The sequence below is a fragment of the Corvus moneduloides genome, chromosome 18 (genome assembly GCF_009650955.1).
Source record: "Corvus moneduloides isolate bCorMon1 chromosome 18, bCorMon1.pri, whole genome shotgun sequence".
NCBI classification, from domain to species: Eukaryota; Metazoa; Chordata; class Aves; order Passeriformes; family Corvidae; genus Corvus; species Corvus moneduloides.
The window spans coordinates 321,988-347,810 of record NC_045493.1 but is presented as its reverse complement, the minus strand read 5'-3'; the positions used below and the strand labels follow the sequence as shown (position 1 = coordinate 347,810).

The 25,823-nt window shown below is 49.4% G+C and overlaps 1 protein-coding gene across 9 annotated transcripts in view; it reads right to left on the bottom strand.

The window, feature by feature from the left end:
* The window catches only part of AIFM3 (apoptosis inducing factor mitochondria associated 3), a 66,723-nt gene that overhangs the window by 21,540 nt on the left and 19,360 nt on the right, over window positions 1-25,823 (bottom strand). For all 9 annotated transcript variants that reach the window (XM_032127749.1, XM_032127756.1, XM_032127758.1 and 6 more), the window contains 12 exons: window positions 14,360-14,469; window positions 13,640-13,749; window positions 12,571-12,615; window positions 11,295-11,391; window positions 8,095-8,207; window positions 5,166-5,252; window positions 4,472-4,563; window positions 2,639-2,769; window positions 1,986-2,101; window positions 1,580-1,651; window positions 1,187-1,250; window positions 141-217 (listed from right to left, as the gene is read on the bottom strand). In XM_032127749.1, coding sequence (XP_031983640.1) covers window positions 141-217; window positions 1,187-1,250; window positions 1,580-1,651; window positions 1,986-2,101; window positions 2,639-2,769; window positions 4,472-4,563; window positions 5,166-5,252; window positions 8,095-8,207; window positions 11,295-11,391; window positions 12,571-12,615; window positions 13,640-13,749; window positions 14,360-14,469 — 1,114 coding nt within the window. The remainder of the gene's footprint in view (window positions 1-140; window positions 218-1,186; window positions 1,251-1,579; window positions 1,652-1,985; window positions 2,102-2,638; window positions 2,770-4,471; window positions 4,564-5,165; window positions 5,253-8,094; window positions 8,208-11,294; window positions 11,392-12,570; window positions 12,616-13,639; window positions 13,750-14,359; window positions 14,470-25,823) is intronic.

Genomic DNA, 25,823 nt, shown 5'->3' with positions numbered 1-25,823 from the left:
CCAATTCTGCCAATCTTAGCAGATAAAAGGCCATGAAAAGCCCCTGGCAGCAGTTTGGAACCCTAGGGAAGGTCATCCATCAGAAGAGCTGACCCCGCTCCTCCTGCTCTCCCTCCTGTGGGGGCTGCCCCTGGGCTCACCTTGTTGACCACGATGAAGCCCTTGGAGTCAATGTTGATGCCACTCTGCTTGAGGAAGCCTGTCGCTGGGACTGCGCCTGGGGGAGAAGCCAAAGGCTGCTGCTGCAGTATCTGGTGTTGCACAGCCCTGGAGGATGATCCCAAAGCTAGCAGGTCCCCTCCTGCCAGGACAGTGGGGCTGCCCCCAGGGACAGGCAGCAGCTGCTCTGGGAGTGCGGAGCAGGGCCAGGTATCCTATAGAGCCCCCACTGCATCAGCCTCTGGCCCCCCAGGATCCCTGTCCTGCCCAAGCCACCAGTGTAACCTGCCCACCGCCCTTTTCCTTTTCTAGTGCTTGGAGATAATTTTCAATTTAATTCTCCTTTATAGATATTTTGAAAAAAATTATATTTAGAAGGGAACCTTCGAGTTTACAGCCAGGGCTCCTCAGCCTCCCCCCAGTCTGTACATTTCCTTCACCTTCCTTCTCCTTTTTTCATCATTTTTTTACCTCTAGCCTTTTCACAAATCAGAGTAGCCAATAAAAACAACAAAACCAAAATTAAACTAATTCTGCTGCATTTTGAAAAGAGGGGAGGAAAGGGAATTCCCCCTCCCCACCCCCCCCTCCCCCCCCGCAAGTGTACAGGAGAAAAATATCATATTCTATGTGGTATTTTTTTATGTTTTAGTATGAGATACATTTTTGGTTGTTGTCAGCAGCAATTAAAAAGAAAAAAAAACACATTTAAAAAATTCTGTTTGGGGAAGCTTTAATAAAAAACAACTTGAGAGGATGAAACTGCTTTAAATGTTTTTTTTTTTTTTTTTCTGGAAAACACAAGTCCACTATTACTTCCAAAATATAGTTTCAGTTGCATTTTGTGGTGGGGGCTCCAGAAATGCCCCTTTTAGATATGCAGACTCATGTGGCCAGCAGGGCTGGCAGACCACTGCCAGTACCCCTGGCCACCCAGCCCCAGGGACCTCCTGCTACCATGTCCCCTCCAGCTTCTTCTGCCAAGCAGAGCCCTCTCGCCCTGGCTGTGCACCCACACAACCCTTACCAACACCCACGACACAGACGTCAGCACGCAGGACCTTCCCGCTCTTCAGCACAACCTCCTTCAGCTGCAGGAGACACAGGGGGCGGGGGGCACATCAGAGTTATTTTAGGGACAAAATCCCTCTGTAGCAGCAGGAAGCTGAGCTGGCAGTTTGCCTCGTTTGTGAAATGCAAATTGACCATAATTCCTTAGAAAAGCAGCAGGAGGTGAGTGGGAGCAATGGAGCCACCCCACACATCATACTGGCGCACATTTGCTCACGGGGGCTAAATCCAGGAACATGAATTTCAGGGGATAGGAAATAGAGGAGAGCAAAACCCCACCAGAGAAGGGAATGACAGCTCTGGGGGATGCCACAGCAGTTCCCCTAGGGAGCCCCTGCCCACCCCTTACCTTCCCCTCCTGCTCCCGCAGCTCCGACACCTCTGTCTGCATGTAGAACTTCACCCTGTTGTTCTCAAACATCTGGAGGGGGGACAAGGGACAGAGTAGGAGACATCAGGACCCTGAACCACCCCTGGTCCTGATGTCCTGCTGCCCCCAGCACTGCCTTGCCCACCCTGCAGGCTTGCCTCGATCTGCACTGCTAAGAGGGTCAGCATCCCCACATCCCCAACACAGCTCTAAAAAAAGGTGCTCCATAGCATGTGGACCATGATAGGGAAGACACAACCCATTCTCACTGACCGCTGCCATCACAGCTTTGTCAATAAATGTGAAGTAAATTAATTAGTGCAATAAGTGAAACAAGCAGAACCTGCTCTGTTACCAGCCCCCCGAGATGGGAAAGCAAGGTCACCTTCATGACAGCACGGCCAACCCTCTCCCCAAAGAACTTCTTGAAGGGGACATGCTCCAGCTCCACCAGGGACACCGAGTGGGCCCTCTCTGCGAGATAGGCAGCCACCTCCATCCCTGAGGAAGAGAAACAGGTCCAAGCAGCCACGTTAAGCCACCCAGCACTGCCCTATGTCCCTGGCTGCAGCTGAGGAGCAGCCTCACCCACGCTGACAGGGGAGGCTGGAGCTGCGCTCCTGGGACAACTGGGGAGCCACCAGTCCTGGTCACACCAGGGATCCCACCAATTCAGGTATTCTTAGATGTAGGTTTTAAAGACCAAAGGGAGGAACTGGCCATGAAACCCCAAAGTGCCCTGGGAAGAATATGGAATAAGGGACCTCAGCCAAGGGAAACCTTCCTCCTGTGGCTGAGACCACCTCAGCTGTGGTGTGAAAACAGCTCTTGGGAGTAGCTGTTTTCTCCCATCAGAATGGTAGAATTTTGGTGCTGGGAATTGCATGGGAACCTCCACCAAGACATTTTCTACCTATGGGGTTTTTTCGTGGGGGTATTACTTCTAACTGGGCAGTGACAAACTGGGCAAGGGATTTCACCCATCTGCAGGCAGAGGTGGAGGGCTAGGACAGGGACACAGGCCAGGCAAGCGCTCACCCAGGAAGGATGCTCCCACAATCACCACATTCTTGCTCGTGGCCAGCTTCACCACACGATTGGCATCTTCAGGTGTCCGGATGTTGAAAACATTTTCTATCTCCTTGCCTTTGCAGCTGAGAGTTTTGGGCCTGAAAAATGCTGAGGGTGATACGGCTGCTTTTCTCAACTCCATGTGGCTTCAGCCCCCAGTCAGGACTGCAGATACCCCTGCCGGGGCTCCAAGAGCATTCCCAGCTTTCCTTTTTTCACCTTTCTCCAGGCTGGAGACATAACATGGAAAAACCCAAATGCTGCTGGCCAGTGGTGGAGTAGGGGATGCTGAGCAGCCACCCTGGACCCCTGGGTCCCGGGGAGCTCCTTCCTGGGGCAACCAGCACAGGACAGGCATTGCTTTACAAGCCTATGCTCAATTGCTGGCTCATAAAATTTTCAGAAGCTTAATGGAACACAGAAAACTCACTCTGTCCTCCAGCAGTGCTTTGGAGCAAGATATTGAAAGTTTGATAAGGCTCTGCAGATGCAGGCTCCAGTCTCCATTCTCATGGGCACACTGCTGATGCTGTAGCAGCTTACCTGTGCCATCCCCAGGCACTTACTGGAGCCCATATATTTTTACATATCTGGCCCCTGCATACCTGACTCACATCTGGAAAAGAGACAGAAGATCCTAAATAATTTAAGTACCCTAAAAAACATCTGCCCAGTGTACCTGGAGCTTGTGCATGAGGATTTTGAAATTATTTCCAAGGGCTTAATCCTCTTTTGAACCTAACTGGGTCGCTGGTGCACATGGCATTTTGACTGTGGTGCTGTACACCTTAGTACCAGCCATTCACACCTTGTGGCACTGGCAATGACTGGTGGCGCTTTGGTTTCCAGTGTGAGTCCCTGCTTTGGCTATTCTACAGCATCCCTTCCCCAGATGATAAATTATGCAGGGACTGCATTTGCCCTACGTCATTTTACGACTTGATTAAGGAACACAAGGAAGGGGAGCCAGGATGCCTCATTTTCAGCTTAGACTGCCAATTTTGACAAACCTCCAAATAAAAACGAACTGACCCATTACTTCCAGGGCACAAGTGACAACAGCAGTCCGGGGTGATACTCGGCATCCCAGCACATCAATACCACCTTTCCCTGTGGCTGGACCAGGTTCTGTCCTGAAAATTCCTAACCTGGGGCCAAGGCTCCCAAAGGGTCTGTTAGAATGGGGCAACAGCAACCCCTAATTAAGGCTGCAACAGCAAAGTGTTAAGCCTTAATTGCTGAGAAAGATCTTAAAGGTTGGCAGAAAATGAAATATGGAAATTCAGAGGGATGAATTATCTGGTTGTCAGGGTTGAGGGTTATCAAGGAGTTAAAGGAAGAGTAATGTGGCAAAAATGCCCTCTAAAAAGAATTAGGATACTTCCACTTTGGAGCTTTTGTTAAACAAAATATGTTCAAGGTCCTGGTATCATCCCTGGAAGTGTCCAAGGTCAGGTTAGATGGGGCTTGGAGCAACTTATTCTAGGGGAAAGTGTTCCCTGTCCACAGCAGGGGTGGGTCTGGATGAATTTTAAGATCCCTTCCAACACAAACCATCCTGTGATTCTATAATATATGATGTAGATATATATGGATTAGATAGACGATGATATATAGATGTAGATGTAGAGACATACAGACATTTCAGTATCTTTTGTGTTCCTTGACTTCTCCATACTCAAACAAGTTCAGTGTTCAAATTCACCTGCCACATTTCATCCCTTATCCCCAGGCACAAGCTCCTCACATTCTCAGGTAAAACAGTTTCTCTTGATCTTTAAGATGTTGTCCATAGCTTACGTGTTTCCCGTTGCTATCAGCAGCTTGTTGTATTCCATCTTAAACCCATCCTTGAACACAGCTATCTTGCTCTTGACATCCACGGCCACCACCTAGAATCATTCCTAAATAATGTTAAGGGAAGAAATCCCAGATTTTCACTGAGCTCCCAGCCCAATCAACTTGTCTGTCAGGTTTTAGTCCTCCATGTTAGTTTTAGTCAGTTAGTTTGCTGGTTTTAGTTAGTCTGTTAGTTTTGGTTCCCCCTGTCCACAGCTTGGCTAACCCACACCTTAAATATTTCTAGTTGCCTTTTCACAAATCCTTGACACTCTCCCAATATAAATAAAATAATGGGGAGAAATATTTAAGCCATCCTTGTCTGCACTGTTTGAAGGCTGATTATCCTTATCAGATGGTGCCTGGTTCCCCAGATCCACATGAGGAATGGCAGGTAACAAATGATGGTCACCACAGATGGCCACACCATGGTCACGTCCAGGGTGTCCTTCCTGCCACAGGAGAATTGCATTAGCTGTATTTTGAGCAATCACAGGCAACCTGAACTGTGGGGCACAAAGTGGGAGGCTGGGGGAGACACAACATTCACACAGTGGCATCCAGTGAGCCAAGAACAGAGACAGTGGCCACATTCCCTGAATAAAACCTTTGCATACCAGCACTTTCCTTCAGGCACACACAGGACTCTCCTTACCTGCATTTCAGTCAGGACTTCAATGTCATAGGTGCAGAAGAACTCCTTGGGGCGCAGGGCAATCTGCTCAGGGTGGGAATCCATTGACTGCAAAAAAAGTCACATTTTTCTGATCTTTTTCTGTCAGCTGCTGTGGGTTGAACAGGTGAGTGGAGAAATGACTGCTACTAGCACAAGTCAGCACTTGTTGTATGGAATGGCTCTACAGGGAATGAAAGCCTGTTCAGGTAGGAGTTGCCTGAACAAGAGGCTGGTTTGGGCTCTGGTGCCTTCTCTGCCGGTTCGGCATGGGGCTGGTGCTGAGTGGCTAAGGCAGGACCACAGCAAGTGCTTCTGAATGTCAGCAAAGCAGCCACAACTGCAGCCCCTCCCAGCACACACAGGTTCACAGGAGCAAGAGAAAAGCCTCATTTTACAACACGGGTGGTGAGGCCCTGGAACAGTTTGCACAGGAAAGCTGTGGCTGCCCCATCCCTGGAAGTGCTGGACTGGAGCAACTTGGTCTAGTAAAAGGAGTCCCTGCCCACGGTGGGGGGTGGCACTTTAGGGATGACCTTTAGAAGTCCCTTCCAACTCAAACCATTCTATGATTATTTGGAAAACAGCCAGTTACCAGGGCAAATGGAAGCTAGAAGAGCAGTAAGAACAAGGATATACTTTCAAAAGCACCCAGGTTATGCTGCACAAGTTCCATTGAATGCTGAAGCAAGAGGGTGGGCCCCATATCTGCACATCTTCAGCTGCAAGATAAAGGTTCCTGCTTTTCCCAGCCTTCCCTGGTCACTGGGGTGAGATGTGCATCTTCTTTACAAACAGGGTTGAGCCTGAACTCACCTGTCCTACTGACTCTGTGGACACAAGCTCAGACTCAGGCTGAGGACAAGCTGAGCATCAAGTGACCTGTTGGGTATGCAGGCTGCTCCCTGCTCCAGAGCATCCCTCCCTGCCTGCAGCATAGCAGGAACCAGCATGGATGCCATGGTCAAGCCCTGCAACAAATCAGCAAAGTGCTCAGCAGCAGCATCTACTCATGCCACACAAGGATGATGTTTGGGCTTGACCCAGGAGCAACAGGGGATGCAGGAATCAAGGGTTTTTCCATTCACCCGTGGGGATGGATGTGCAAGATCCTCCTCCCTGAAGGTGGCCCGGTCAGGGGCTGGAATGAGCCCTACAGGACACTCGCTTATTCCAATTTCAGACAATGCTTTGCTCAGGAGAGACTGGTGTCACAGGACTCAAGGCAGGGGAAGGGTCATACAGGTTTTATTGCAAATTCTTTAAATACTCCACATTTACAGAGAGAAACACCTGACCCCTCTGTGCCAGTGCGCAGGGAGGGCAGAGCAGAGCAGTGCACAACCACCATGGCTTTTGCTGCTGCTTGGTGCTTTGGGGACAGTAACAGAGACATGGCAACACACAGGGAGTAAGTCATGGTCCAAAGGGGACAAAGAGAAACAGTCCATCGGAACCTGGGGACAGACTGATAACAGGCGTTCAGCAGGGCAGAGGAAGGGCAGTGCTGCAGTTTCAGGGAGCAAGAGCTCTGCTGCTTACAGAGTTAGCACTCCTTCTCCAGTGGCTTGTACAGGTTTAGTCCAACTCACAATAGGATTAAGGAAAATTCCATTTTTTTTCCTACCATCTTTCCAAAAATTCTGCCTTCCCTTCCATGGGCTTTGTGCACCTTCCAAAAGCAACTACAGTCACAGGTGTTTAGTGGAGGATTTAACAAACCATGTACAACAACTCCGGCATATGAAATGTTCTTAGTATTTAACAGAGAGAAGAAGAGCCAGTCTAAGACTCATACAGGGGGATAAGTGTTTGGAAGAGCTGTCTGGCTGGGACAGGGACTCTCAGATTCTCCAAGCTCCCCAGCACAACCCCTGTGATGCTTGGATGCAGGTACCAGGCAGCTGCACCTCACCCCAGGCAGGACTTGCAGAAGCACAGAAATGGCCTGAATGCTTCCAAACAGCCATGTGCATGTTTGCCTGTCTTTGAAAATCCCTTTCTTGGGTGCTGGAAGCAGAATTAGATACTGTGACTGTAGAGTACCAGTCCCCATGGATAAGCATTCCTGACATGAGGATGAACACATAGTTCACCTTATGTTATCTCCAAGCTCCAAGGTCAAATGCTGCTGTCCAACTCGAGCTGCTGTCTGACATCAAGGAAGGTTCAGGAATCAGCAGCAAAAAATCTGATTAAAGATCATCCTGTGTCTATAAACTGGAATGCAAAATGGGATGTGTGTCAGAAAAAGTGACCTTTGCACAAACATCAAGTTATCAAGTTGTGATGACAGCTGAGAATCATCATAATTACGGCACAGAGCATCCCTGGGCAGCAAGAAACAGGCACTAATAAAAAACCTGGTAGACAACACCATTTTTTACATGCCCCATTTCATTGCCTTAAAGATTTTGATCCAGAAACACATTAAGAAGATCCATCCAGGTACAAGCTGGCTAAGACAGCTACTATTAGATCTGTGAAGAATCATTATATGAATCATGGAATGGTTTGGGTTGGAAGGCACTAAAGGCTTATCTCATTCCAATTTGCTGGGACACCTTCCACTGTCCCAGGTTGCTCCAAGCCCCATCCAACCTGGCCTTGGACACTGCCAGAGATCCAGGGGCAGCCACAGCTTCTCTGGGCACCCTATGCCAGAGCCTCCCCACCCAGACAAGGAAGAATGCCCTTGTTTTTCTACCGGAGTACTCTTAATTCAGAGTTTGAACAAGTCCTTTTTTTATATTTCATATTTCAGTCACAAAGAGGGAAGAAAATTCAAGGGAAAGAGACAGGATGACTAAGGAAACAGAACCTCGCTGCAGCAATGAATAATAGCAGGGGAAGGTCCTAGAGAAAATTTTAAAACTGGGGAGGAATGTGGCATACCCAGAGTGATACAAACCTTACTGAGCTTTGGTCTATCATAGGGCAAGTGTCTGTCCATGGTGCACATCACAATCCGGTCAGAGAAACCTTCCTGGCGCAAGGTCTCTGCACAGACCAGCCCAGCTGCCCCTAAGGGAGAAGGACACCAGTGACAGCCATGTGTATGTGGCCTTGGGAGGTTTGTGCCCTTCTCTGCTAAACCCACTGGGGCCGAGACCAAGATCACCATCTCCACCAGCCCTGGCCCCACTTCACAGCCTTTCTGTTGGGGTTTTAGGAGCTCTCCTGGATTGGTTTTTTTTTCTGTTAAAGGAATTTTCCCCATACTGTTGCTAGGGGGACAAATTGCTGGGTACTTCCGAAAAACAAAAGAGGTGGCTATGGGGGTGGGGTGCATCTGGCTACTCTTTTGTTTCACCTGTGTGTGCGGACAGTCGGTCCCCTGGGCATTTGGACAGAGAGAGAGGCTGTTTTCTTCGGCTGCTTTTCCTTCTGCCAGAGAAAACCCGGGATCCCAAGCCCGCCTTCCCTACCATGCTCGGAGCCGGGCCGTGGCCGCCCTGCCCCGCTGCTGCTTCGAGCCTTCGCTACATTGTAGCCCTGCTCGCCCTGCCTGCCCAGACATCCGGGGGGTTCCCCGTTTGGATACATCTCGTCTGCCATCTGGGATTTGTGCTCGTCCCTGCCGTTCTAGCCTGCTGCTCCCGAGGGTCCGGCCGGACACCGGGATCGGCTGCCCAGGGGTTTGTGGAGCCTTTGTTCCATCCTTCCCCGGGACCCCAGGGCACTGGTGCCGCGTGCTCCCCGAGCTCGCTCCGGAGCGCCCCCTGCAGCCGCGGGGGAACCATCGCACCTGCCCTGCTCACCGGGAGCCGCCAGCGCCCCTGCCGGCTGCGAGCGGAACTGCACCTGAGGGGAAAGGGCCTGACAGCCGAGAAGGCTGGCACTGGGTTTGTGATTGTTTGCTGTTACTGCCAGAGTTATTGCTGTTTGTTTGACTGGTTATACACATATAGATATATATTAGTAAAGAACTGTTATTCCTATTTCCCACATCTTTGCCTAAAAGCCCCTTGATTTCAAAATTATAACTCGGAGGGAAAGGGGGTCGCATCTGCCATTCCAAGGGAGACTCCTGCCTTCCTTAGCAGACACCTGTCTTTCAAATCAAGACACTTTCCTAACTCAAACAGCTCACATGGGAAGCCGGTTGGAGCAGATACACAAGGCAGGGGAAGGGACACTCTGTCTACGGACTGTAACATCAATCCTTTTGTCTGTCCCTAAACTGTCACAGACCCACGAAGAGCACACCTGAGGAGTGCTGCTAATGCCTACACACCTCTCACAAACTCCAGGGCACCCTTGGATTTCTCTAGTCAGGGAAGGGTCTGCACACCCAGCTCCTGGTGAATTTATGGCCAAGCACAGAGAGCAGGGAGTCCTCCCTCTTCCATGGCCAAGGTGTTGGTTGTGTGACTCACTGCAGAGCATTTTTCATGCTATTTCTTTAAGGGTTTTTTGTTCGCATGTTTCAATCACAGGAAAAAAAAGGTTAAATCGAACAAAAAGCTGCCTTGGGACATGCTGTCCCGCTGCAGCCAGGCAGCCTGGCTGGCACGCCCCCTTTTCCCTGGCTGAACTGGTGAAACTGGAGAGCTCAGATGAGAAGTCTGGAGTCTCTTCTCAGCCAAGGAAGCCTCACTCCATGATAAGTGTTTTTAGGGCCACAGATTCTGTAACACCACTGAGAGAAGATGGACCGGGACCATATCATGGTTTGGTCCATCAACAAGACACTCCCACTGATGGAGCTGGGGGACAGTGGAAGAAGAGACAGGTGGGTGGACATCTTGTACATGCTGCCAGGAGCAACCCAAGCCAGAGCTGACGCTGTGCTGATGTTAGGATGACCCTCACATGAGCAAGGAGCTGCAGTCAATTGCTCTCAGCTCTGCTGGGCATGGCTGGATCACGGTTCCTGCCATAGGGCTGGATGGGCAGTCTTTCCCCAACACTTCTTCCTCACAATTCCAGCTTTGAAATCTCCTTTGGTGTCCACCAGAATAGACTTTGGTCTTTAAAAGACCTGTAAATTTATCTGGTAATGCCTGAGAAAGTTTCTTCAGCAGTGGCTAATGTTGTCTGTGGAGTGACCTCGCTGCGGATTGTGATGACTGTCCAGACGTGACCCACACCAGGACATTTCAGCTGACCTCAGGGAGCAGCATGTCCCACCCTGGCATTCAGTCAACAAAGAGCAAGGGCACAAGGACGGGAAAAATGTCAGCCAGCAGCACGGGAAAATCCAGTCAGGCTGGTTTTCCCCTCTACTCAAACTATGAGACTCAACTTAGATGATCCTGATTTCCACAACTTGGATCTGGTGACCTTGGGACTCAAGTAAGAACAACCCATGTGCCAGGAGCAGATGTTTCCTCCCAGTCCCAGGCACAGTAGCTCCTGTCCTCCTCCCACCCTCCATTTCACCACAACACAGCCCAGCCTTGGCATCTAACCCATTTCAGAAACTTGGTAGATGGGCTTCACCCCATCAGGTTTTCTACGAAAATGGCAATACACAAATGCAGCTGGGACAAGAAGGAAGGGAGAGGGGAGGGGAGGGGAGGGGAGGGGAGGGGAGGGGAGGGGAGGGGAGGGGAGGGGAGGGGAGGGGAGGGGAGGGGAGGGGAGGGGAGGGGAGGGGAGGGGAGGGGAGGGGAGGGAAAGGGCTTGGCAGTTTTGTTATTTTTGGCAGGCATCTGGTATTTCCTGGGAAGGTGGAAGAAGTTCTCTTCAGAGAAGCACCATGAGGTAAGAACTCTGGAGCTGCAATGGGATGAGATGGTGATGTGCAAGGTCCAAGAGAAAAAGGTGTATCAACATCACAGGGACTTGAAAAGACTTTGCACTCATCATCCATGGAAATCAGGGGTTGCTGATGTAACTGGGAAGGGAGTAGCAGGAAGAGGGTTCAAGGTTCACTCCAAAGCATGGCAGCAGGGAACTACAAAGCTCCACAGACTGGACCACAGGGCACCTTTGGATCATCAGCATGTAAGACAAAAAGGTTCAGGAAGACCCTCTGGTCTGACCCTTTTCACAGGGAGGAACGCAGGACAGGTGACAGAGGGTGCAGGGAGCACAGACACCCCCTCCCTGCATCCCTGCCTGGGAGGGGACACACATGGTGGTCCCAGCACGTGCCACCCTTACCTGCACCAATGATCAGCACGTTGGTGCTGCTCAGGTTGTAGTTGCTCAAGGAGATGCACTTTGCCATCATCTTTGTCCTCCTCTGTGTCTGAAGAGCCTGTGTCACCACCAAGAAGAAGAAAAGTAATTGCCTTTACTCAACATTACCCTGGGCAGCCAGGCAGGGATGGGGACAACTGCAGTAGTGCCATAAACCAGTTTGGATAGGAAAGGAACAACCACACCCTTGTACTGAACAAGGACCAAACCCCTGCTCATCCAAATACCATTCCAATGTCCAGTGCACTACCCCTTACAAGGTATAAAAGAAAAATAAATCCATCATCTTCTGCAAAGCCATCCAGTTACTCAGAGGCGGGGTGGTGGTGGGGCAATAGGAAAAGCAGGTTTGTCCTTGTGCAATTCTGCACCAAAGGTGAGACAAGAATGAAGAAGCTCTGTCAGGAATTTTATCCTGAACCTGAGCAGAGCTTGTACATCTGATAACCAAAGTTGATGGACTTGTCCAATCCACCAGAGCACAGCCATGGAGCTGTGCCAGTGTAGCCCTGCTGCACAGACTCCCTGTTCTCAGGCATTACAGGCCAAAATCTGTTCCTGGTAGAGCAAATAGACTCAGTTTCCCCTCATCACATCCCCAGATCAGCTGAAGTGCTGCCATTCAGGTGACGTCTCTGGATCTAACCCAAGTGCTACAAGGGCCCACTGGGGCTCTGAGCCACTGGATTTGCACATGCACACATACAACCATGCATCAAAAGAAGGCTTTTCCTGGAAAGAAAGATGGCAGTGGCCTGAATGGGCTTCATTCTGCAACCCATCAGGGCATAAGAGCCCTTTCTACCCCTGCGTCAGTTTCCTCTCCAGCAGGAGCTGAGGTGTGGGCTCAAGAGGGAGCACAGGTGGCCTCTGTCATCACCATGTCTCATTCAGACAAGGCCAAAAGGCTGGTGGAAGAGGCCTCTTTCCATGGGCCAACTAAATTAAAAGTTGCTCTACACTTAAGGAAACATAGGACAAGTGCAGGACAAACACCTGTAAGACCTGAAAGTATGAAGAGCCCAGGCCAGGTGTCCAGCAGCTGTAGGGAGGCTGTGTGGGAGGGGGACACAACACCTCTGCCCTGCTCCACTTGTACCTCCATATAAATTGGATACTCACAGATCCCTCTGCCCAGGCCACAGGATCAAAGACAAGCATTTCCCCCCACCCCTATGAACATACAGCAAAAACTGAAAGCAATTGCCTTGATTTTTTGATGTCAGTGGCCCCTTACCTGCTTGCTTGCTCGGATGTATACCTTCTCCTTCTCAATCTTCACCTGAGGGTGACAGAACAGTGCTGGTTTGCAGGGCAACAAGGCCTCCTCTGGGCAACAGCTAAGGAATGAGGGGGAGTGGCACCGGGTCACTTGTAGGAGCAGCTCAGGCCATGGCAGGGCTCATCCTAGCTTTGAGGCTGTGGGATCTCCTGCCTCATATCAACCATGCACCAATGCTCAGTGTACAACCTGATTTCTATCCCAGGCTTACGTATGGTTTCTCATTCCCACCTCACTCCTGCTCCAGACACCTCCTAGACTGGACACTCCCAGGTTCCCAGGAGGTGTCTGATGCCTGTGGGTAGAGGAGCTGCAGGGAGGAAGGAGCTGGATGAGGAGCTGCTCTCCACTTGCAACACCAGCACATGCTTGGAAAATGTTTGGTCCATGCCATAGAATGTTGCTTATCCCAATAAAAATAGTCATCTTGTGAGTGACACCAAGCTGAGTGGTGTGGCTGATGCTCTAGAGGGAAGGGATCCATGCAGAGGAATGTGGGCAGGCTGGAGAAGTGGCCCAATGGGAACTTCTTGAGGTTCAACGAGGCCAAATGCAAGGTGCTGCACCAGGGTGATATCCTGATAAGGGATAATTCACCTTATCAGTCCAGACTAGGGGATGAAGGAATCGAGAGCAGCCCTGAGGAGGACTGGGATTGTTCAGCCAGGAGAAGAGAAGGCTCCAGGGAGACCTCAGAGCCACTTCCAGTGCCTTAAGGGGCTCCAAGAGAGCAGGAGAATGACTTTGGACAAGGGCCTGCGGTGGCACGACAAGGGGGAATGGCTTCCCACTGCCAGAGGGCAGGGTTAGATGGGCTATTGGGAAGAAATTCTTCCTGTGAGGGTGGGGAGACCCTGGCAGAGGTCCAGGTCAGGTTGGAGTGGGCTTAAAGCAACCTGGTCTAGTGGAAGGTGTCCCTGCCCATGGCAGGGCGTAGAATGAGATGGGCTTTAAGGTCCCTTCCAACTCAGACCATCCCATGATTCTGTGGTTTCCTCTGCTGCTGCAAGGACAAGGATCTCACCTGGAACCTGGGTAAACTATCCAAGCTGGGAAAGTCCTCGATGTCACCTGTGCTGATATTGAAGCAAGCTCCATGCCAGGGACAGCGGACTCTTCCTTTGGACAAAATCCCTGCAGAGAACATGGTACAGCAGTGCCAGCAGTGCCCAGTGGACACTCAGAAGGATGCTTCCCTGTCTTTCCCAGGATCCCACCTTCAGCAAAGTGCCCTCCTAACCCCAGTTTTGGTGGCCCATCAATACACAGCCAGGCCAGCACTGCCTACTGCCATTGTTTAGGCTCAGGGCAGAGACCTGCCTGAAGCCTGTGCTGAGAAAGTGCCAGAATGCATACTTTTAGGTGCCAAGATGGGAAACCACTGCACCTCATCCCACTTCAGTCAATAACATGAGCAACATTATTTTTGCTACTGAAAGGATTCCATCAGCCCAAAGAGAATCCTCTTTTCCTCCATGAGAAGAAGCTCCAGCCTTCTGAAAGAAGAAGTGATCTTCTGAAGAAGAAGTGATCAGCAGTGGTGGCTGCAAACCAGAGCTGGCAAAGTGCTCTGGGGAGTTTTGTGCAACTCCAGCTTGCTGCCCATGCCTTCCCCAGCCAGAAGATGCCCAGGTGATGCTGAGTGTGCAGTACAGCACTGCTCCATGCTTGGCACCATAGTCAGGGGGCTGTCCTTTGCCCTGTGATGCCCTTGGTTGCTCTCCAGGACATGATGCAGACTGACCTTTGACCAGCGGAGCCCCATAGTGGGGACACTTATGTCCCACGGCGTGGAACTCGCCACTCTCCTTGATGAGCAGAGCCTTCCCGCAGCCCAGGTCCACTTCCCGCATCCTGGGGAGGAGGAATATGGAAACAGATGGCAGGGAATCCACCTCACAGCAGATGCCTTCACTCCAACCTACAATCCAGCCCTAGTCCCACCAGGCTCCCTTTCTCCTTCAACTTGCTCACTACTGGCTTCAGGTGACTACAGGTGTGGGTCATTCCTTGTCACCAAGCCAGCTTTGGAGGTGGCTCTGCTGTCCCAGCCTGGGGCACATCCAAGCCAGGCCATTGAGTGGCAGCATCTAATTTATTCATCATTGTGCCAAGAGGTGGCTCAAAGCACCTCCCCAGCTGCTGGGGAAGCTAGTAGTGGGAGCAAGAAACCAAACTGGTTTTACTGCGACATCAGCTCCCCTCCTGGCCCCAGCAGCTCAGCAAGCCCCTGCTGGGCTTGTGTTCAGTCTTTCAAACAAAACATAACATCTCCCAGAGCTGAAAACCAGGAGAGGTGACTCTGAACCTTGGGCTCTGCCTCCCACACCTCAGGGGTTTTTACTCTGGTCCTGGCCATGCCCCAGAGTCACTTTTCCTGATAAATCCCTCAGGACAGCAGACACCTGTGTGTGACCTTCCTGATGTTTTCCTCAGCTGTTTTTGCAGAATGGAGCTCACACAGCGACCTTCCACCGGCACCAGGTTCCTGGCCCCTGCTCTGCTGGGTTCAGCTCTGCTCTGCAGAGGAGCCAGCAAACCTCAAGCCATTCCTATGAAGGGGTTCAGGTTCTCTTTGAAATCTCCCAGTTGCTCACAGAACAAGGGGGAATGGTCTTAAACTAAAAGAGGGTCAGTTTAGATTACATATAAGAAATAAGTTTTACAATGAGAGCGGCATTGTAGCAGGATGCTCTGCCTGAATGGGGTAAGACAACTCAAACAATACGCAGTTTTGCAAAGCTGTCAGTGGTGAACTGAGATGGGGTGTCATGCTGCTTTTGGTCTTGAATTATGCTAAATCCAGTCTGACTCATCAACCCCAAAGTTAAACATTCTGATAGAAAGAGGAAGATGGGGCAGATGTGGTAAAGTATCCTTATGTAAAAATGCTAAGCTGGCACAGCTGGCTTGCAGATATCTGACTGACAATGACTTTTTACTCTAAAAGTCCTGTCCCACTTACAAACAGCAAGTTCTTCTAACATATCCCTTCTTGGAGTGTGTGTGGAGTTTCCTCCCTGGCGTGGGGATGCCCTTCAAGGTCACTCCTCAAGACTAAGCAAAGGAGATTTTCCCGTGGTCGTTGGTCTGGGTGAGTGACATCAATCTCTATTTCATAGTTGTGGTGTTTTTCTAGCTTTAATATAATTACTTGAGTATACTCTACTCTACTCTACTCTACTATTAGTTTTAGCTTTTATTCTGTATAGTGAATAATTCTGATTAAGATCTTTCTGTCTAATCATTTACCATAATAAAGCATTCATTTTTATACAAATATATGTGTTTTGCCATCCTTATCCCTGCAGGACAAAGTTGTACAAAGGTTCAATCACACCTTTGTCATTCCTTAGACTTAAACCATTGGCAATTAGGGCTAGGATTGGATCTAGCCACACCCAGGCTCCTCTTGGAGAAGGAGTTTAGAAAGCCAGGGGGTCCTTTCTGCACCTCCTAACTCAACAAAAGCTTCTCTCACAAACTTTGTCTGAAGCGCCCACTCCACCTGTGACAAATTGACATAGTCAGCAGGATGGCAAATAATTTTGAGAAAGAGACAAAAGGCTTAACAGAGTATTTACAGCGGCAGAGGACATGCATTGACACTGATAATCTTTGGTCAGTGAACATCTGGTATGAGTGGGAAAGGATACAAGAGAAATTAAATAAAAAATGGGGATCACAGGAAGATAAAAAAGGAAGAAGTATCTTGTCACATACTTGGATTATGCTTAAATACTGCATGGCAATGCAGAGAACAAATTATAAAAGACACTAATAATCTGAGAGATGAAATAAAAGAAAAGACAGAAAACATGTACAACTGTCTTTACAGTATCAAAATTACCAATTTAAGCAACAGTTAAAATAATTCAAGGAAAAGACAAAAGCCTTGGAAGAAAAATTAAAACTGACATCATAAAAAGCCCCCAGTGTTGAAAAAATGTGAAAATAGTATCGCCTGAAGATTGGGATGGTGATTTTTGGGAAAGCCCTGATGAAAATGCTGATGAGGGAGAATGGAACTCGGATGAAACAACTGAACCTCCACCTCCCAGAGAGAAAGAGGTTCCAGATTTAAAAATGAGACATAAAATTAAGACCAAAGTGTCCAAACAACCCCAAGAAGGTCAGAGGAGGAACACGAACAGAACTACGCCCTGGGACCCCCTGCAACTGGCAAATCTACAGGAAAAAATATGGAAGAAAACCAGGGGAGTCAGAAACCGAGTATTTGTGGAGAGTGAGTCTCTCTGGGGAAGCTAGAATATTACTGAATGGAACTCAAGCAAAGGGATACTGGGAGCCAGGAGTCTTATTAAATCTGGGACCTGAGCCTGCCAATCAAACCCATTTAATAACCAGCGGGGCTGCATATTGGGCAGGAGGAATAAAAGTTAGGGAAAGAGGAGAACCAGCTTCCATACCCATACGGTCACCTAATGAAATCTCTGTTGCTGTTACAAAGGCATCTTTGATGTGAAAACGGAAACATCCCAATCTCCGCAGAGGTGGGTCCTAGTATATTAAGACTTCTATTGAGAGGAACCCCTGCAATGATAGAAATTTATTTAGTGGGGTGATGAGATGGAATTAGAAGAGATGTAATGCATAACGAAGCTTTACAAGATCCCCAGGCAATTATCCCCATATATATGTGGGCAAAATTCTTGCATGGTTTGGAAACCAGAGAAGGAAAATTAGCTGGGAAAACCATTCTGGAGAGCAAACTCAGGCTATTGAGAGGAGCCTAAAAACTTAAATGCAGATACCTCCAGAATGCTGGGTGAAGACTTTTAAACATACCCCACTCGAGAGAAACAGAAAATCAAAACACTGATCACTTCCAGGAAGAGTAAAAGGAGCTGTAGAGGATGGCAGTGACCTTAGGGGTTCCCTGTGATGCCCTTGGGGGACAGTCCAATGCAGGATAGCAGACTTAGTCAAAGTGGTGGAGGATGGGGGGAACACAAGTAACAGAAAGCCTCCACAGGAAACGCCCTCCCCCCCACCCTTTTGAGTTAACAGAAAAACAAAAGGAAAAAAATACTAAGCTCTGGGTGAACTTTGGGCCTTCTCACCCAGCACATTATGACCTATCAATGGTCTGATAAAGATGGGCCCCATATCTACTTACCAGTGGGACCTAGAAAACAACATTACTACAGGAGCCCAAATATCTCCAATCACCCCCACAGATGCTGAAAAAATAAATTTAAGTTTTAAAAGAAAGAGAGTCCATCTAACAGGATTCAAAGGACAAAGTATTACATGTTACACTGTCAAAGTACGTTTATGGTTACCTGGGGGAAAAATGAATGACCTCACACACATTTGCAATCACAGATCATGAAGAAAACATTTTAGGATATGATATCCTTAAAATTGCAATTGCTCAACAGGAATGTTTGCTCATCCAGACCCACAAAAACTCCACATAATAAATTTTCTGGAAAAAAATAGAAAATTAATCTATTAAAAATTAGGACAAAGGGGTATTATATTTAGGACACATACCCCATATAATTCTCCTGTTTGGCCAGTGGGGAAACCAGACACGAGCTGGAGCTTAATGACTGATTATCGGTGGCTGAATGCCAACATGGGACGACTCATCCCAAACATTGCCAGTCTCAGTGCCACCCTGCAAGCAGCTACACATGAATGGATGGCAGTTCTAGATGTAAAAGACGTATTCTTCATGGTTCCATTTCAGGATACTGGAGAAGTCATACTCCTGGATTTTCTACAGAGCAAGACCACTGTATGCATTAATGAGCAAAAGCCAGACTTGGGAGAGTGGCTTGGTAGTCACAAAAGGCTTTACAAATGCTAATAGAGGAGTTAAAAATACATTCATCACTTGGGGCAGTTCATTCCAATGATCCTATAATAGCTGAATGGGTTTTGCTGAACATGGGACTTACTGTAACATGTTCCAGAAAGGCCCACACAGACCTATACAACCATTAGGGTTCAGTTCTGCAGTATTAAAAGATATTGAGAAGAGATACACTGACTGGGAAAAGGGATTATTATCTCTGACCTGAGCTTTTAAACAAGTAGAAAAAATTCAACAGCACCAATCTGTGCTAATCCAAAGACCTTTCAACCTGCCAGCCAGTACTAAGAAGGGCTGTGCTCCACGAGGTGGAATTGCACAAACACCAACAGCACACAAATGGTATGCACGTGTCTCAGGAGTCACAGGTCAGATGGATATAACTGAAGGGCTAAAACCTGCAAAATTACAGATAGCCATGATCCCAGATATGCTGGCTTTGCAACAGCTACATAAGCCTAGTGCTATACTTGATGTTCCTGCAGTTACGTCATACTCTGAAGTTAAGGATCTCTGGTTCACTGATGCCTCAGCCAAACCCATTGATGGTAAATGGAAGTACAGAGCAGTTACCAAGGGAACATCATGAACCGTCATGCCAGGGGAGGCTCAGGCTGGATATCAGGGAAAGGTTCTTCCCCCAGAGGGTGCTGGGCACTGCCCAGGCTCCCCAGGGAATGGGCATGGCCCCGAGGCTGCCAGAGCTCCAGGAGTGTTTGGATAACACTCCCAGGCACAAAGTGGGATTGTTGGGGTGTCTTGCGCAGGGCTGAGAGTTGGACTGGATGATCCTTGTGAGTCCTTTCCAGCTCAGAATATTCTATGATTCTACAGATGGGCTTCTGAGCAATCTTGTGTAGTGGAAGGTGTCCCTGCCCATGGCAGAGGGTTGGACCAGATGGCCTTTAATAGCCCCTTCCAACCCAAACCATTCTGATTCAATGATTCCATGGTGTGGGACCTTGGATCAAAGCGTGATTAGCACAGCAAGAATTGTTTACAACACTGAGCTTGGCAGGTTTTAGGCTCACTGGGCCACACATGCCTCCTTGACCAGCTAAGCCAGGATGAGATTCAGCCCCATCCTGGCCAAAAGTATCTTACTGCTGATCATGCACCTTGTTTGCAAGCCAGAAAGAGCTACTGAGCACACCCATCTGCTGAATGAGTGATTGATGATGCCACTAGCACTGAAAAGTAGCATTTTGTAAAATCCTTTCTACCACCCTTGGGTTGTCCAAAGGGTGCTCCATAGCCCTCTGTCCCAGCAGGGATAAACTGAGCAATACACACCTCTGCACTGGCTGCATGCAGGTGAATTTGCCCACAGCATCTCCCAGGCATGTAGGGATATTGTGCCTCCTCCTCGGTGCCCAGTGACTCTGGCTCTGCCTGCTGCAGGCTGGCTGGGCACAGGCTCTGCATTGCAGTTTCAACACATGCTTATATTTGCTGGAGTTCCCATGCCCTGCCGACTGTGTACAGACTGGGCTCATGTGGGTAGCCATGTTACACCCGTCAGTGGCACTATCCACTGGAACATGGGTCTTTCAACCATCCATCATTCCCAGGAGGCTGCTCATTGATCCTCTCTGCAGGCTGGAGATTGGGGTGCAGAAGGCTGCAGCACTGAGGCCTCCACTCCTCCACCTGCCCAGACCTTGGCCAAAGGCATTTCCACAGCTTTACAGAGCATTGCTGAGTGACACTGATGTTGCTCTGCACTGAGCATGCATTTACTCTCTGCCCTCTCACAGTACCTCCGCCAGGTCGACCAGACCTTCCTCTCAGCATATCCTGTCTCTTCTCACCTCTCGGATGCTCTCTTTCCAACCAACAGCCCCGACATACCCTGTGCAATCCATGGTCTTGCCTGAGACACCTCTTTCCAATGCAACTACCAGCAGAACTTCCCCAGAGCAGAGTCTTCCAGCTTACCATGGAGGAAAGTGAGAGTTGAGGAGAGAGCCCTCATTTTGCATGGAGCTGCACAGGGAGCACAGAGCTGCTGTTCCCTGGAGCCAGAAAACCTATCCCTACACAGCTTGATGTTTATCTGGAAATCCTAGTTGCTCCCATTGTATGAAGAGGACCATCTCTACAGCTATCCCAGAACATTGCCTTTGTGGTGCCAAACACATCACCCACTTGCTCAAGGAAGTCAATGGCCATGTGTGATTCCGGAATGCTATTCATGCACACCAGGTTTCAGGGTCTCAGAAGAATGGGACAGACTTTGCATGCTCATTCTTTCTCAGATAACATCCCAACTCTATCCCGTTACTTGTCCTCAGGCTACACTGACACTTGGCCCACCCTGCTTCGAAGCCATGGAGATGAGAATGGGGCTCAGCTCACCAGCACTCCTGTTACAACCTCAAACCCACCTCAAGCCAGACTTCGGGCAAGTGCTTCACCTGCATCAACTGTCCAGTGACAAATGCTCAATTTCCCAATTTCCTTTCCACCTTGGGCGAAAACCAGCAGAGTTCACCATGCCTGCCCTTTGCCCCAGTAATTCGGCCACCTTGCTCCTCAGAGATGCAGCTCTGCTCCCTCCCCGAGTAGGACACTTGGAGCTCTTCCCTCCACACAAGGGGAACGGAGCAGTACAAGTCCTGCTGCATTCCTCAGCTGATAAAACCTGTTCAATGGCAACCATAACTGCCTGGGAAGATATGATAAGATAAGTTAAAGAATTTACAGCTTACCCAAGGAGCTGTGTGAGCTGAGAGAGTCAAAAACAAGACCTGGTGTCTTCCAGCCAGCACACAGCCACCTGCAAGGCTCCCATCCTGCACTCACTCCAGAGTGATCCAGAGACTGATTTACACTGCCCTGCACCCTGCTAAGCTGTTTACTCAGTTGGGAATTTGTTCTGTTGTCCCACCCCACTCCCCACTTGGGAAGCACCAGCTAAATCTCAGCTCTGGCCTGCAAAGGACCTTTGCTCGAGAGCTGTGGGAACACTGGGGGCTGTTTTCTGTTCCTCCAGTTAGCCTGCTGGGAGGCTGGCTGGGTACAGTTGCACCAGGTTATCCCTCCAGTATCTTTCTGGATCTCAGTTCTGCTGAGGCCATGCTGGTAGCAGAAAGACAGAAAAGTTGGGCAGAAAGCACACCCTGTGCTTGCAGACTCCACTAATGCAAGGCAGTGGTGCCTGAAGCCTCATGCCAGAACCCTGCACTGCTGCCATGCCCACACACACCCCTGCCCAGCCCACTCCTTGGGAGAATCATCTTGGAAAATCCCTCTGGCTACCAGCATGAGGGGACTCCTCTGGCTTGGCCCATTGCTTACATGAGCTGTGGGACCCTGACACAGCACTCCTATCTTGACCTGGACTCAGCCTGCTGGAAAACAGCTATTCTAAACCTAAAATGTCTGAGTGTTGGTATGTCACACTCGTAGCATGTTGCAGCAGCTGATGCACATGGGACTGGCTCCCCAACCGATGCCAGTTCCTAGCCCTGTCTTTAGCTGAGGAGTTCCCTGCTATGGCCACCTGCAGCCATATTATGTTCTCACAGGCTGCAGCCAGCTCCTCCTCACCTTCCCTGCAGCCACAAGAGCTCTCCAAATCTTTTCATCTATCATACTCCCTGCTCCCCAGTCAATCTAGCTATTCACACAATCACAGGGTGGTTTATATGGCAAAGGATCTTAAAGACCCTATCATTCTACCCCATCTTCTACAGACCAGGTGAGGCTGCATCTTGACCCTGGAACAGAACCCTCCCTGTGCAACCAGTATTTCCCAAGACAGTCTCCCCCTTTTGCTTCACTCTACCTTCAAGGCAATTCTGGTTACTGCCTGTGCTCTGCCCTGCTCCTCTCCAGCCCTGCTGCCACTGCTCACCTGTACAGGTGGCAGTAGGTGACCCACACCTCCACATGTCAAATCTCCTTGAGGGATATGTTGTATTTCTCTGTTCCTCTGCATCACCTACCAAATGCACCCACATCCTTGAGCAAAAACAATCCCACAGATGGGATTTTGTCTTTTCTTGAGGCAGAATGGATCCAAACTGACTTCCTTAACACATTCTTCACATGCACCATGGGGACTTTATCCCTTTCTACAGTACATGGAGGTTTTGATTGGGCAGGGCCAGCTCGATTGGTGGAGCCTCTGGCATTAACTGACAATGCAGCTTTCACCAAACACAGATCTCAGTGTCTAAAGGTCCCACCACCCACTGATTTCAATGTAGTTTTTAACAGTGCATTGCACCATTCCACTTTCCCAGGGGCTGGTGCATGACAGGGAATATGGTACACCCACTCAATACCTTGTTCAGTGTTTATAAACCCAGCTCCTCCGAACCTTAACAGAGCCCAGGTGTTTATAAGGCTAATTTTAAAATGAGTCCCATTGTCTGACTCAATTCTTTCAGTGCTGCCATGTTGCCACAGGACTTGTTTCTCAAGGCCCAGAATGGTGTTCCAGGCAGTGGTATAAGGCATGGGGTACATCTTCAGCCATCCAGTCATGCCTTCTACCATTGTCAGCACATAACGCTTGCCTTGGCAGCAGGTTTGCAGCATGTGGTGCAGTCAATCTGCCAGGCCTCCCCATACTTATATTTAGACCACCACCCCCCAGACCACAGGAGCTTTACCCACCTGGCCTTCTTGATCGCAGTGCACTTTTTACAAACGTGGATTACCCAGGATATAGTGTCCATGGTTAAGTCCACCCCTCATTCATGAGGCCATGTTGCACCTTTTCCTTGATGGCCTGAGGTGTTATGGGCCCACTGAGACAGAAATAATTCACCCTTATGATGCTAGTCCATACCTACCTGAGACACTTTAATCTTGGCAGCTCAATCCACCTGTCCATTGTTGCGACACTCTTCAGTGCCTGACTCTTATGGACATATGCATCCACAGGCTTTGACAGCCAACTCCTCTGCCCAGGCAGCGATGTCTTGCCACAGTTCAGCAGCCCAGATTGGTTTCTCTCTGTGCTGCTAGTTGGTCTTCTTCCATCACTCCAGCCACCCCCACAGAGCATCTGCCACCATCCACAAGTCAGTGTAGAGGTAGAGAGTTGGCCTTTTCCTCTCATTCAGCAATATCCAAAACCAGCTGGACAGCTTTCAACTCTGCAACCTGACTCAATCCAGCTTGTCCCTCAATACCTTCTGCCACTCACCATGTAGGGCCCCATACGGCAGCTTTCCATTTTCAATGTATCCCTGCAATAAGGCAGGAACTGTCAGTGAGGAGAGCACTTTGCTTTTCATTTTCAGGTAGCTGATTATATGGGTGGGGCCTCCTCAGCACATGTCACCTTCTCCTCCTCCTCTTCTGATGGCAGTCTGAAATTTTCACCTTAGGGCCAGTTCCTGATGATTTCCAAGATCCCAGGGCAATTGGGGTTTCCTGTCCGAGCCCGCTGTGTGATCAGACCAATCCACTTACTCCAGGTAACATCAGTGGCATGATGTATGGCAGGAACTTTCCCTTTGAACACCCAGCCCAGCACTGATAGTTGGGGTGCCAGAAGGAGCTGTGCTTCAGTGCCAATCACTTCTGAAGGAGATCAAACCCCTTAACAAGCTGCCAGTATCTCTTTTTCATTTGGGGCGTAACAGGCCTCAGATCCTCTGTATACCTGACTCCAGAACCCCAGGGATTGCCCTCGAGTCTCCCCAGGTACCTTCTGCCAGAGGCTCCAGAAGGACCATTCTTCCTGGCTGTGGTGTAGAGCACATTTTTCTTACCCTGTCCTATCCTGGCTGGCCCAAGGACTACTGCATCAACACTCTCCTGTTTAATTTGTTGCAAAGCTTCTTGTTCTGCAAGACCCCATTTTAAATCATTCTTCTCCCATGTCACATGATAGAGAGGGCTGACAATCTGACTGTACTCTGGAATATGAATCTTCCAGAAACCCACAACTCCTAGGAAAGCCTGTGTCTCCTTCTTGTTGGCTGGTGGGGACAAAGCTGCTAATTTTTTGGCCACATCCATTGGAATCTGACATCCTTGAGAGAATACCTTTCCCTCACACTTGACAGGAGCCACTTCCAGAGGTGAGAGTTTCTGTCCTCTTCCCAATCCCCTTGTCAGTGCCCACATCCCAGGGCAGGGATCCCAGTTCCTTGGTTTTGCTACCATCTAGTTCCATAGTGTGGGCCATGATATCCCAGCACTGGAGCAGCCAGATCACATGGGGCACTCCTGACTGGCAGCTGAAGTGTTTTTGGATATCTCACAACTCACACGGGGATAGGGACCAGGAGATTGTCTCTGGCCCTGCCTCTTCCTCCTGTTGTGAGGGCCCTGCTTCCTCTTCATCCCTCACTAAGAGAGCTGATTTTTGCCTTGGATGTCTTCTTCCATAGAGGGGCAAGTGCTCCTGGCATGGGCTGTTCCTCTGGTTCAGCTGCAGTTGGAGTACCCATGGTGCCTGTTGCTCTGCTTTCCTCCTCCTCTCCCTGAGGGTGCTGTCTAGTATGGAGCACTGTCTGATAAATAGTAGCCAGGGCCCAACACATTGCGTAACTTTGCACCTCTCTGGAATTGCCACAGCATTTTTCTTTCAAATATTCCCCCACTTTATCAGGATCCTGTAGTTGCTATGGGGTGAACTTCCAATCCACTGGAGCAGAACAGTCCTTCAAAAGCTCTCCCATTTTCTGCCACATTCCATGCCACTCATGACTATCCAGCCTTGGTGCAGATCTCTGAATGACCTTCCTAAAAGTCTCTTTTGTAACTCTAAACATGGTATGGACCACACTGAGAAGACCTGGAAGACTTAGCAACAAGAACATGCTTTCCTTGACATCCAGGGGAAATTCAAAATCCTGAAAAGCTGTTATAACAGCTGTTATAACAGGCCTGAAGGAGGAAAAGGGGGTGAAAAGCTGGGGAAAATCATCCTCCCCTGTTCTCCCCACAGACTGGGTATGATTATTAATGGCCTCCTGTTACAGTGGGGATACTGTAACACGATGTACCAAACAAGGAGGCTGTGGAAAAGAAATATATATGGACCGATTCTTGATAGATGTTTCAGAGATGTTGATTTCTCCAGCCACATGGCTGGAGGTTGCCGAGGAACTGTCCTAGTCACAGGACCGAGGGTCCTTGCCCGCGCAGGGAAACACAAAACAACCAATGGGGAGCGAGGCTGAACAGGGGCTGGAGAAACCCCGTCTCTGTGCCCTCAGGGCCCCTCTCCCAGGGCTACATGGCAGGAGGGATGGACCCTGACAGACTCCCAGAGGCAGCACCCCAGGACAAGGCAGGAGATCAGCACTGAATACACATCCCAAATGGCCCTGATTGTCCTCAATGTTACAATGTCATAAACCGATATGTCACAGTGCATCACAGAACAATCCTG